The sequence below is a fragment of the Pimephales promelas genome, chromosome 6 (assembly GCF_988280905.1).
Source record: "Pimephales promelas chromosome 6, fPimPro1.hap1.1, whole genome shotgun sequence".
NCBI classification, from domain to species: Eukaryota; Metazoa; Chordata; class Actinopteri; order Cypriniformes; family Leuciscidae; genus Pimephales; species Pimephales promelas.
In genome coordinates this window covers 31,198,346-31,211,977 of record NC_142774.1, presented here as the reverse complement: position 1 = coordinate 31,211,977, position 13,632 = coordinate 31,198,346, and the positions used below count along the sequence as shown (strand labels likewise).

Here is a 13,632-nt window from a genome sequence, read left to right as displayed (position 1 = left end):
ATCATTGGTCTTAAAAAGTGGTTTGATCTTGTCCCACTCATATACAATGGTTCCGACGCCCATATATAGGTAGGTGAGTTTTCGCAAAAAAATGTTGAGAACCATCAGAGGCTCGATCCTGTTCATGTGGCCGAATGTGTGTGTATACAAGCCATACCCAGCAGATGGCGATATTGTAGCGCAAGAAGCGCAAGGGCTTAGAGTTAATGTAGTTCCAACAGTCTCTAGTCTAGAGAGCTAACAGTTGTCGCCTGAGCACACTTCCTGGATGCACTGTAACCGTTTTGTCATCGGAATCGTGTACATTACAAGCTGTCAATTACAGGACGTTCTCCGGTTTTTGGTAAGTAGGCCTATCGTTGTTTTTCCGAGATTAAAGTTTTAGGGGTTGTTTATTATGTCAATCTTTGTTACCCGTTTACACGCCCAAAAGCAAACAAAGAAACCCCATCATGCATCGTTTTAATAGTGCTAGCCTATTTACGTTACCTACATTAAAATAGACACTGCATTCCAATAAAAGGGGGGATTTATTTGTGTAACTTACTAGTTAATTTAATAGGCATTCAATTATTTGCTGCAATTATCTATTTAAACGTATTTTTGAAAGCATTAGCAGGGCAAGCGGGACTTTACCTTTACAATGGTTGTGTCTTTAAACCTTCACACCTTGACCTTGTTGTTGGGCACTTTTATGAACTAGAACGTTGGGAACACTCCCAACATGTTGGAAGACGTTCGCTAGGTTTTGAAACACAGCCATTTACTGTAGCTAGCTATTCGACTTTGCTACTTAATATATTTGCAAACGCTGCATTTTGCATTTATAAATTGTTCAATAAGGTACACTACCCAAAGTCTTATTTTTCTTTTTTTTTCTTCTTCGAAGCTTCCCATTGGCTGGGCGTGCTAGACAACAAACAACAAAGAAAACACATCCGGCATGCTGGTTCAGTGCTCATTCTGTTGAGAGCCCGTTACAACGCGTTGTGCGCCTCCAGTTACACTTATAACGGCTTCTCCTGGTGAAAGGGAAACCTTTTTTTATCTTTAAGAGTGATCATTAAACGTTTCGAGATGAACGGAGACTGCGTGGACGCTCGGCGCGAGGCTGCAACAGAGTAAGATGATATTGACGACTGTTGCTATGCAGCTTGCAGAAATGATTGACAGTTCAAAAACAGTATTAAATTCCCTAACAATTGCTTTCTTTTTTGTTACCATGGTGTTATAGAAGTAACGTTAGTAGGACAGACCCATACAAACATCTGCATATTCTCATTTAATATCTTATCTACTGTTTCATCTAATTGATTCATGCTGTTTGTCCAGTCCTGGTGCAGAAGGGGCATCTGGACCGCAGCCCATGCAGGTGGACGCTAAAGGTCAGTCTCATGTCTTCAGATACAGCCTGAACTACCCCAACATTGGCCACTGCGTCATCATCAACAACAAGAACTTTGATCGCATGACAGGTAACACTTGTCAGTCATCTTGTTTTTGTGAAAGTTGTCAATTTGAATGCTCATCAAACTCAGATGATTGTTGAAATGCATTTAACTTATTTATGAACGGAACAGTGAACAAATGTTGTACTAGGCTATATGACTATTTATTAATACATTAAAATAATATACAAGTATTAGAATATGTAAATGTAATCTAATCTTTAGACGAACCAAAAATGTCCTTCCGTTTTTTTGTTTTGTTTGTTTTTTACCTTTAGAGTGTGTGTGTGTGTCTTTATCATCATTGTCAGCTGGAAACATTGTAATTCCAAAAACACTATTCTTCAGGGGAAAAAAAAAATATTATTTATTTATTTTTATTTATTTATTTTTTTTTTTACAATGAAACACGCTGTCAAATCTAACGCTTTTATATGTGGCCAGACACTTTACCCAAATTCAAGCTCAAAATGAGTTAGGAGGTTTTTTGACCAGTGGATTTTGGCCATACGTGTTTTGTCCGTCATTATTTGTCATGATTTGTCCAACCAGCCGCATCTGAGGCAAGAAGTACATATTATATGCATTATAAAGTTTACTGTAGCTATGTGGACGCTCAATTTCTTTTCTGTCTTGTGGCCAAAATCTTGTGTTTTTAAAGATAAAGTATTACACACAGGCTATTTATGACACTATTGGCTATGACTTGATAACAAATGCTAGACTAAGTAAATGGTAAATGGTGTGTGTCCACCACCAAATCGTTTTTAACCAGCTGAAAACGCCTAACTGTGGGCGCTTGAGAGCTTTTTGGCAGCGCAGCGTTTTTTCCATTGAGATGTTTTGTTTACAGAATATCTGCAGCATAGTTTACTTGTAACTGATTTTGCAGATAATAGAGTGCCAAAGTAATGACGTCACTTTGTAGGACAACTCGGATGCTAGCGGCGCATGGGTTCCCTCAATCGAAAAGCTATGCATTTTCCCCAAAGACTTTTTGAAAATCTCAAAAAATTAGAACTGTGTTCAACAAAGAGGTGTGGTCATTACACGTTTTGTCTATCAAGAAAATCTTTACAAGTTAATCCAAAATGTATACATTTTGAAGCCTATATAAAGTTTAAAAAACCATAAGCAGACACAATAAAATGAAAAAAAAAAAAAAAAAACACAAGCAGGAAACCCATTCACAAAACCTATAGACTTTAGGGCGAGGGAACCGTAAGTGCTAAAATGCAATACACTTCCGCGTTTTGGCCTACAAAGTGACATCATAACTTCGGCAATCTATTTTTTTCATAATTAAAAAATATTTTTCATCCATGTTGTTCGAGGTGCTCTGCTGGCGTGAAGTTGGCCCCCCACCCAACGCAAAACGTTGTCAAAATATGCTCAATCGTTTGTGCTCCGTTTGTGCTGTAAAAAGTTTCGTTTGTGCTGCTTCGGTTTTTTAGATATTAAAATAATATTTTTAGGTCATTCTGAGGTCACTCAGCCCCCCCACATGATCAAAATTCACCCAAAATAGTCTCGTTCGTTTGTGCTTCGTTTGTGCTGGATTGTGCCGGTAAAATTTTCGTTTGTGCTGCGTCGGGTTTTATAGGCGATGACGTCATCAGCCCCCGCATGCTCCAAATTCATCCAAAATAGTCTCGTTCGTTTGTGCTCCGTTTGTGCTGTTTTGTGCTGTAAAAAGTTTCATTTGAGCTGCTTTGGATTTTTAAATATTAATCATTGAAGGTTAGGTCGATGACGTCACTCAGCCCCCCACATGCTTCGAATTCATCCAAAATAGTCTCGTTCGTTTGTGCTCCGTTTGTGCTGGTTTGTGCTGTAAAACGTTTCGTTTCAACTGCTTCGGTTTTTTAGATATTAAAATATTTTTTATGTAGGTCATCTGAGGTCACTCAGCCCCCCCACATGATCGAAATTCAACCAAAATAGCCTCGTTCGTTTGTGCTTCGTTTGTGCTGGATTGTGCCGGTAAAAGATTCATTTGTGCTGCGTCGGGTTTTAAAATATCAGACATTACATTATTATTGATGACGTCACCAGCCCCCCACATGATCCAAATTCACCCAAAATAGTCTCGTTTGTTTGTGCTTCGTTTGTGCTGGATTGTGCCGGTAAAAGATTAATTTGTGCTGCTTCGGGTTTTAAAATATTAGACATTACATTATTATTGATGACAGCACCAGCCCCCCACATGATCCAAATTCACCCAAAATAGTCTCGTTCGTTTGTGCTTCGTTTGTGCTGGATTGTGCAAAAATTTTACCGTGTGCTTGTGTTAAAATTTTACTGTGGCGTTGGGTTTTAAAATATTAGACTGAATGAGAGAGAATTATAGACAGTAGCCTAACTTCTCCAGTCCAGATGTTTTTTTTCTATAGCTAGCAACAGGTAAAGGAAGACCGAAATGGCAAACCAAATCACAATATTCTGCTATCCTGTGTGTAGCCTATTCAACTCTTAACGGACACTAGGATCATTGGATGTGTGGAATGTAGGCTAACACAAACTCCAAGGTAGCCTAAGTGTTTTTACATATTATTGATGTTTTGTTAATAGCCTAACATAATATGAACATTGTCAAAAATACATGAAGAGTTCAGATGCAAAAGCCTCTAAGTGCCATTTGAAATTTTCTTCTAAAATGATCATTTTTATCAAGCTTGTATATTTAAGTTCAGTAATTTCACTTAAATGGCACTGAAGATTACTTATTAATTGCCATTTAAGTGAAATTACTGAACTTAAATATACAAGCTTGATAAAAATGACCATTCTAGAAGAAAATTTCAAATGGCATTTAGAGGCTTTTGCATCTGAACTCTTCACATGCACCCTAATCTGTTTTGCTGTGCCAGACAAAGGCAAAGCGCAGTAAACACATTTAGTCAAAAATGAGTTAAGACTTGTAAGGGGCTTTATGACATGTGTTCTGTCTTGTGAAAAAATATCTGGGTTAGGCTAAATTATGTCCCGTTTCGGAGATGCATTACCACTAATCTACCCATAACATGTTTGACTGGCTGCCTGGTATAAAAACTTTAAAGGCTTTTTTCTCAGTTTCTTTGTTTGCATATTTACTGCACTTTGCCTTTGTAGGGCAGCGTGTGTATAGATCTATTATAGGCTACAGTAGGTCAAAAGTTTGGATAATTTTTTTATCTCTTAAGCTCACCAAGGCTGATTTTTGCTGTTGTTATTGATCAAACACTGATAATGTAAAATATGATTACACTTTAAAATAACTATTTTCTGTTTTAATTAAACATAGCAATTTATTCCTGTGATGTCAAAGCTGAAATTACTGTCATTACTCCAGTTTTCAATGCCACATTATTCTTCAGAAATCATAGTAAAATGTTGATTGATCAATTATTATTGGTGATCTGTTAAGAAAGGTTTTTATTTTTTATCAATGTTGAATAGCCTATTGCATGCGTGGGTTTTAGATGCTTAATATTTTTGTGGAAACCATAAAAAAACATTTTTTTTTCTGATTAATTGAATACATCCTTGCTAAATAAAAGTATTCTTTTCAATCAATCAACTTTCTTTTATTATTCTTTTATATTACTTAACCAAAAAACTTTTAATGGTTGTATCTTGGTTTCCAGAAGAAGAAAGAACAATATTAAGCAGCACAACTGTGCATTGATGATGATCAGAAATGTTTCTTGAGCATCAAATTAATAACATCAGCATATTATCCGGATTTCTGAAGGATCATGTGACACTGAAGACTGGAGTAATGATGCTGAACATTCAGCTTTGATCACAGGAATAAATTACACTTCACGATACATTCACATAGAAAACAGTAGTGAAATAATTGTATTTTGAAATAATTGGATCAAATAAATACAGCCTTGGTGAGCAGAAGGGACTATTCAAATATTTTCAAACTTTTGACTACATTGTGTGTGTTGTATGTGTAGGCTATATACGTATAGGCCTAATTCGTTTAATAACTATTATTATTATGTATGTGGAAACTCATGACAATGAATTAAGTCAAAATGATTTAACTTTTGAAATGTAATCAAATCGAACATTAAGATCATAACAAAAAATGTTGACCTTTAAAAACTTTAAAACGCAGCTTAAATAGGCCTATCAACATTTCTTATTGATTTCATGTCTAATATTTTAAAACCCGACGCCAGCAGCACGGTAAAATTTTACCGGCACAATCCAGCACAAATGAAGCACAAACGAACGAGGCTATTTTGGGTGAATTTCTATCATATGAGGGGCTGGTGAAGTCATCAATAATAATGTAATGTCTAATTTTAAAACCCGACGCAGCACAAATGAATCTTTTACCGGCACAATCCAGCACAAACGAAGCACAAACAAACGAGACTATTTTGGGTGAATTTGGATCATGTGGGGGGCTGGTGACGTCATGAATAATAATGTAATGTCTAATATTTTAAAACCCGAAGCAGCACAAATTAATCTTTTACCGGCACAATCCAGCACAAACGAAGCACAAACAAACGAGACTATTTTGGGTGAATTTGGATCATGTGGGGGGCTGGTGACGTCATCAATAATAATGTAATGTCTGATATTTTAAAACCCGACGCAGCACAAATGAATCTTTTACCGGCACAATCCAGCACAAACGAAGCACAAACGAACGAGGCTATTTTGGGTGAATTTCGATCATGTGGGGGGGGCTGAGTGACCTCAGATGACCTACATAAAAATATTTTAATATCTAAAAAACCGAAGCAGTTGAAACGAAACGTTTTACAGCACAAACGGAGCACAAACGAACGAGACTATTTTAGATGAATTCGAAGCATGTGGGGGGCTGAGTGACGTCATCGACCTAACCTTCAATGATTAATATTTAAAAATCCAAAGCAGCTCAAATTAAAACTTTTTACAGCACAAACGGAGCACAAACGAACGAGACTATTTTGGATGAATTTGGAGCATGCGGGGGCTGATGACGTCATCGCCTATAATTCAAAGTCTGTTATTTTAAAACCTGACGCAGCACAAACGAAAATTTTACCGGCACAATCCAGCACAAACGAACGAGACTATTTTGGGTGAATTTTGATCATGTGGGGGGGCTGAGTGACCTCAGAATGACCTAAAAATATTATTTTAATATCTAAAAAACCGAAGCAGCACAAACGAAACTTTTTACAGCACAAACCAGCACAAACGGAGCACAAACGATTGAGCATATTTTGACGACGTTTTGCGTTGGGTGGGGGGCCAACTTCACGCAGGTTTGTTACCGTTGGTTGGTGTGGTATTAGTCCCGCCCCTCCTCCACTGTGATTGGATGGCTGGGTAAAAATTGACAGTGATGAGCGTTGCGTTTTATCCAAACATTTTTCAACTCTCGCGACCGGAAAAAAAATGCCAGGCATTTAGCACTTCAGTGTAAAGAAAAAAAATAAAACGCTCAGCGCCTCCGTTACACTCATGGGGTCTAAAAAACGTGGCGCTCCCATTGAAAACATACGCCTGGCACGTGGAAAAATGCTTTGGTGGACACACAGCTTAAAGAAAATGCTGTACTTTCAAAGTCAAAGAACCAATTTTTTTATTTACCCTTGAATTGTAAACAGTTAGAGACTGTTCAAACTGCATGCAGCTATGATGCTGTACTGAAAATTACACCAATCAGAGAATCAAAAAACTCTTTAGCTCCACCTACTCCCACATCCACTGTGGATGTGCATAATTTATGCATATTTTACAATAAACCTAAAATATGTTTTTCATACATATAATCAACGTTTGTTAGTAAATGATTGGTTTTAAATTTTAATACCCCCAGAGATTTAAAGGGTGACCAATAGTAATGATTTATAAAAAAAAGAAAAAAGAAAAAAAAAGATGACAAATGGAGAAACGAGGTTTCCGACAATGGAGTAATGATTGATTGGTATTGATGGTCATACTGTGAAAGTGTGAATCACTAATATCAATTAACAAAGTATTGTGCTTCTCTAGTCTTAAGTCATTAAAAAAAATCTTTTATATGTAATAGAGTGATGGTTATCTGTTCTTCACCTCCTATAGGCATGAACCAACGCAATGGCACTGATGTAGATGCAGGAAACGTAATGAATGTGTTTCGAAAGCTTGGATACTCTGTGAAAGTTTATAATGACCAAACAGTAATGCAGATTAAGCAGGTTTTAACAGCAGGTATGGTGTATTCATTTTACACATTCGTTACCTTTAATGAATTCTTATATCCTGTTCTCTATATCCTGTCTGTTTTCTTGTTATTGCGATCAGGGCATTAAGTAATTATTTAAAAAGTGTGTTAATGTTCTAACTGAGAAATTACCAAATTAGTTTGAATCAGCTGCCAATACCCAAATGTAATGTTAATTGATCATAATACTTTTTATACAGTTTGAAATTTTGTAACCAATTGTAACATGACTGTTTGTTGTTCTCTCAGTCGCCCGTGACGACCACAGTCGCTGTGCATCATTTGTATGTGTGATGCTCAGTCATGGAGACGAGGGGGTGTTTTATGGCACTGATGGCTCTCTGGAGCTAAAGTCCTTAACTAGCCTGTTCAGAGGAGACCGCTGCCCATCGCTAGTGGGAAAGCCTAAACTTTTCTTCATACAGGTACCTCCTCAATCTCTGCTGTCATCTTATGTGTGTGTGTGTGTGTTTGTGTGTGTGTTGATGTTCATAATGAGCTGGCTCAAAGTGCTAGTTTTCCCTTGCTGTTTTTCTCTAGGCTTGTAGAGGTACAGAGCTGGATCCCGGTGTGCAGACTGATTCCAGTAGCAGCTCAGATGGTCCAGTGAGGATCCCTGTGGAGGCAGACTTCCTCTATGCGTACTCTACAGTACCAGGTGCAGACACACAAAGCACACAAATGTTTTCTCTGAGTATCAGATTAAATATTCACAAACATAATGAATTTACACTACCGAATCAGCATATTGAAAAGGACTAAAAATAGATGTGTGCGAAAATGTATTTTGTTGCACATTTTTTTTACAAAACATTTTTTAAACAATGACGCCGTCTCTGTGGTGAACCAATGTTGTCTGTTGAAAAAAAAAAAAAAAAATCATGTGATCCATACAAATGTGCCTTCTAGACAGTACTAGACTAGACAGTACTAGAGTTATTGGGATGGGGAATTTTGTCTCATTTTGGAATGGGGCGTGTCCGTCCGATAAATAAATGTTGACAAAAAATATATATATTTATATAATGTAAATAATCTGGAAAAGCGGTTATAAAAATCGAGTGTCTGTAGACCTCTCAGGACTGCAATAAACACAGCTCATTATTCCATTAACTCCCACCCCCTCCCTTCTCGGCTCCTTCCAAAGCCACGCCCCCAAAACACACGAATGCGCAATGCTGACTGCTCTGCTGGAGGAAGTGTTTACATAAAGACAACAACATATGCAACATATGCAAAATGCATATGCAAAATGCACCACAATGACATAGGTAGAGCATATAACAACAATCCAAACGTGAAAAAAATGGAGCAGGTAGATTCCACGGTGAAAATAGGAACAAATTTTAGGCAGAGGGTAAAGCTAGGTATAAAAATAGAGCCCCTAAACTAAAACCAAAAACCTAAAGTTAGATTTGGTGAAATTAAACAAAACAGCTTTCAACTGCAGATATGCCTATTGATTATTTATCGTCTCAACCCTGGCTCACTAACAGTAACGTTATACCAGTCGACACCAAAGTTACACTGTCATAGCTAAGCCAGTGGAACGTCAGTTATGCTATGTAACGTTAGATAGCTATATTAGGTAGCTACGTGTGCTAGTGATGCATGCTTCATGAAAAAATAAATGCCATCAAAATGAAAACAACAAGATTACCTGTCCAGCAGAAATAAAGCCATCTTGGAGTCACTTTTTAGCCCCTTGAGATCCCTCAATTTTTTTTCGCCACCGCTGGAAAGCCACACTGATATTGACTCGTATGATTTCTTGATTTATCCAAAGACTTTTTGTTCATAGCCTTTTCAAATACTGTCTTCCTTTTTTTTTTAAACTTGTTTGACTTCGCTGCATCTATATGCTTGTACTGAGAATTTGGGCTGCTCCTGTATAGAGGTGGTATCCATGGTAGCAAGGGAGAGTGACAGTCGCCCCAGCCAATCATGTCTTTCATCCCAAATGGAATAATGAGCTGTGTTTATTACAGTCCTGAGAGGATTACAGACACTCGATGTTTATAATTTCTTTTCCAGAGTACTTACATTTTAATTATGCATTGATTTATAGACATTTTAAACAAAGTTTTTGGGCAATTCTACCCTGTCTTTAAATAAAATGTTTACTGTTAAATAAAAAAAAATAACACTGAGAAAGTAATAACACATATCACCAATGATTTTTGCCTTTCTAAAAGGAAAATGGCCATCTCAAATAACCCAATCATAGTCAGTAGGCTAATGTTGCACATTCCATTTGAGCTGAAACTGAAGAGTGAATGAACGGTTGGTAAACTGCTGTGTTTTGCTAGCTGGTTATTAAACTCAACCAAAAGCTTCTTATTTGAGATTAATCAGATATAGGCATCATATAAGTAATCGTACAATTTGCATGTGCACAAAAGGACGCCAATGCGTGCATGAACTTGATCGTACTGGTCTGATGTTGTGGACTCGTCTTCAGCACGCTGAAAAACTAAATCACAAAGAATGTACAACATTCTATCACAATCATGTTTTCATTATAATGTCAGGCTATGTATATGATCGATTGGTGCTGCATACTAATTTCGCCAGTCTGGAAGGCGTGCTGTCTAACAAATCAGACCTGGGGGTGGGGAGATCATCATTTTGTTCGTAATAAAGCATTCAGTTTGTTCATAATGAAGCAGCAGTCTGTAGTGTACATGAGTCTTGTTGTCACAGACAGGAGATTCACAGAGTTTGTCTCGTCACGCTTGAATGGTTTAAAAGCATTTGCATGAATAAGGGGTGTGATTATATAATGTAACGCTAGCTAAAAGATGGCGGGAGAAAAACGAATTCTCCATTAATTCCATTAAATATTTTGAACATGTTAAACTGATAACATTAATTCCTAATGTATTTTTTTCTCTGTCAGGTTACTACTCTTGGAGAAACACCATGACCGGTTCGTGGTTCATTCAGTCTCTCTGTGAAATGTTAGCAAAGTATGGCAAAGAACTTGAGCTCATGCAGATCATGACCAGGGTCAACAATAAAGTAGCGTACGACTTTGAGTCGACCTCCAACATGCCTGACTTTGACGCTAGGAAACAAATCCCCTGCATTGTCTCAATGCTCACTAAAGAGATGTACTTCAACCCTTAAAGGTACAAGCGAACTTTAAAGCATATGATATAGATTTAGGGGTTGAGTTTAAAAGTGTAAGACCATTTTTACATACAGTAGGGATAGGGAAACTCTTTTTCAAATCTACTTATTTACCAGAAGCATTAGCTGAACATGCATAGCTTGGGATTTCTCTCCCAGGACTGTTATTGTTGATGTTTTCCCTAACAAGTCTAATTGGAATTTAAAGTTTTGTACGTAAAATTAGGTGCTCAGGTCTTTTACATCTTTTGAGTAAATACCATTTAATTGTTACCTGCCACTGGTTTTCTTATAAAATAAAATAAAATAATGAATTTAAAAAAGGTGGCAGATTTATAGAAATCAGGGATTTTGACAAACTGTAATGTGTAATTGCACTAGTTTGACTAAAAGGGAATCATAGGTGGGCATTAAATCAGTTAAAAGCAATGGATGGTGAGATTCCTCTAATTTGAAGGGAAACCAGTGTGCCTGTTTTATTGTGAAAAGCAAACAACAATCAGAAGTATTTCTGATGCCTCTCACTGAGCCATGTTAACAGATTTTGATAACTTCTAAAATGTAATATGTAGTTTTCCATGGAGACACAATAAATGCATTATTTACAGATATACTTTGTTACATGAAGCTGTGGAAGGTAGAAGTGACATCCAGTCCACTACCACAGAAAAATGTGTACAAGTCTGTGGGGCAACACTCTTTTTGTTGTAATGGTCAGCATCAGTGACCTGAGAAAAACACTGTCATGAAGACTTTTTTTCCGTTGAGGTTATGCATGCATTGTGTATGTGATGAATTTCTAATTATGCATACATGAAAAAAACACGTTTCATGTTTATTGTACAATCATTAATATATGATGTTTCTTTATGTAATTAAACAGCTCTGTGGTGGACTGGGTGATTGGTCAAGATTTAATTGAGATTCTGAGAGTTTGTGTTATCGACATTTCAAAATTATTCAGTATTGAACAGGCATTTTTTTGAAATTGGAAAATCTGAAAAAAAGACTGATGGTTGGAAATTATAGAGACAAATTGCATCTATAATGAGTGTTTGTTGGCTCTTATTATAATCTCAAATATTTAGATAGGTTGTGAAAACATGTTTTTCTGCTCCCAGTGTCTGAAAGCCAGTAAAACCAGTTTCCTGAATTATAAGAAAGGTGTTTGCTTTTAGAAAGTTTGTTCAGGTATATCAATCGTCTTAAGGTCACAGGTAACAGCAAGTGACAACGTAATTGTAAACTAAAGAAAGGTGTTTCTCATCCATTCATTAAATCATATGCCTCATTGTCTTTTCAGTTTCATTCATGAAAATAATTAGCCATTTGCCTTGGACTCTTAGTAGCAGGCAATAGAGTAGACCTTTATCTACACTTCATATTGTAATCATGGAATCTTTTTTCCCCATATTACTATTATTTTTTTTATATATAAAATAACACCAATGAAAGAAATATTGGGAAAATTATTTAACCACAAAAATTATATATTTTTTTTTTTCAAAAGCAGTGTTAATATTTCATGTTCATATATATATATATATATATATATATATATATATATATATATATATATAAAATCGAACTCAATATGAATTGCTCTTCTCACTCTCATGCAAGTTCATTCCCACTATCTGTAAAAGAGAAATGTAGTTATGCTTAGTAATTATATTACTACAAACACCTGCAAATACAAAAAAAAAAATGGGACACTACAAGTTGTGAGTAAAAAAGGAGTCTTTTACAAATCTCATAAACTTATAATTCATTCACACTAGAATATAGATAACATAGCAAATGTTGGAAGTGTGACATTTTGAAATGTCATGCCAAATATTGGCTCATTTTGGATTTTTTCATGAGAGCTACGGCAGTATGGCAGAGGCGATTGCGTGTAGAATTGGTCAACATCCGGGTATCTCTCCACTGGAGCGTGTTAACGCAAATGTGTAAGTTTTTGAGGGGGTTAAACCGTGACATCTACACGTTTTCCAAAGCGGACCAACGTGATTATTTCACGTCTTGTCGTGATACTGGGTTGGGCACTGAAGTTACAGGAGTTTCTTCCCGTTGCTATTAAGCAACGGAAGTAGGTCGAGTATTTAAAAGGTTATGGTTAACGTGGTTTAACGTCAATATAATACGTTGTTTTAGCGTAGGCCTACCTTTTGCTTAAACGAGGAGCTGGGGGACGCTAGAAAAATAGACATTTGGCTGCTTCATTAAAAACGTGACATTTCTAAACATCTAAAGACGTTTTCTTCAGCATGGATCAAGGCAAATGAATCATTTTCACCTTGAAAATAATACGTGTTTTTTGCATTTTAAATAATAGAACATTTCTCAGTGATCGTAAATAAAAAAAACAAATAAATTTTTCTCGGTTTAATGAAAACCAATAGGTCGTTACCCAGACAGCAAACTGACATTGAATCAACGTGAAATGGACGCCTCTCATGACATCGAAACAGCGCTAGACCCTACCGGAGATATTGAGATATTTATGGCATAAATGCTACGTGGGATCTCAATATCTCAGCTCTGGAAGGGTCTAGAGCCTCAATTTTTGCACTCAGGTCTAAGTCTCATGGCCCTCTATCAGAATCCAGAGTTTCAAGAAGATCAGAGAAACTCAAAATTTCGACCCCAAAAAAACCCGACAGTGTTACCCCTTTCGTTTTTTTTTTTTGTGCAAAAAAATAAGTTTCTCCAATCTTCTTGAAACTCTGGATTCTGATAGAGGACCATGGGATTTAGACCTGAGTCCAAAAATGGAGGCTCTAGTAGACCCTTCCAGAGCTGAGATATCGAAACTCAAAAATTCAACCCGAAAAAAAAAAAAAA

The 13,632-nt window shown here is 36.6% G+C and overlaps 1 protein-coding gene across 1 annotated transcript; it reads left to right on the top strand.

Annotated features, from left to right (window-relative positions):
* Positions 1–230: 230 nt before the first annotated feature.
* On the top strand, positions 231–10,917 carry casp3a (caspase 3, apoptosis-related cysteine peptidase a). The gene is made up of 7 exons (XM_039685419.2): positions 231–343; positions 890–1,121; positions 1,333–1,475; positions 7,512–7,640; positions 7,903–8,078; positions 8,194–8,311; positions 10,553–10,917. The coding sequence occupies exons 2-7, from the start codon at positions 1,078–1,080 to the stop codon at positions 10,780–10,782; spliced, it is 840 nt and encodes a 279-aa protein (XP_039541353.2). The 5' UTR covers positions 231–343; positions 890–1,077; the 3' UTR covers positions 10,783–10,917.
* The last annotated feature ends 2,715 nt before the right edge of the window (positions 10,918–13,632 follow it).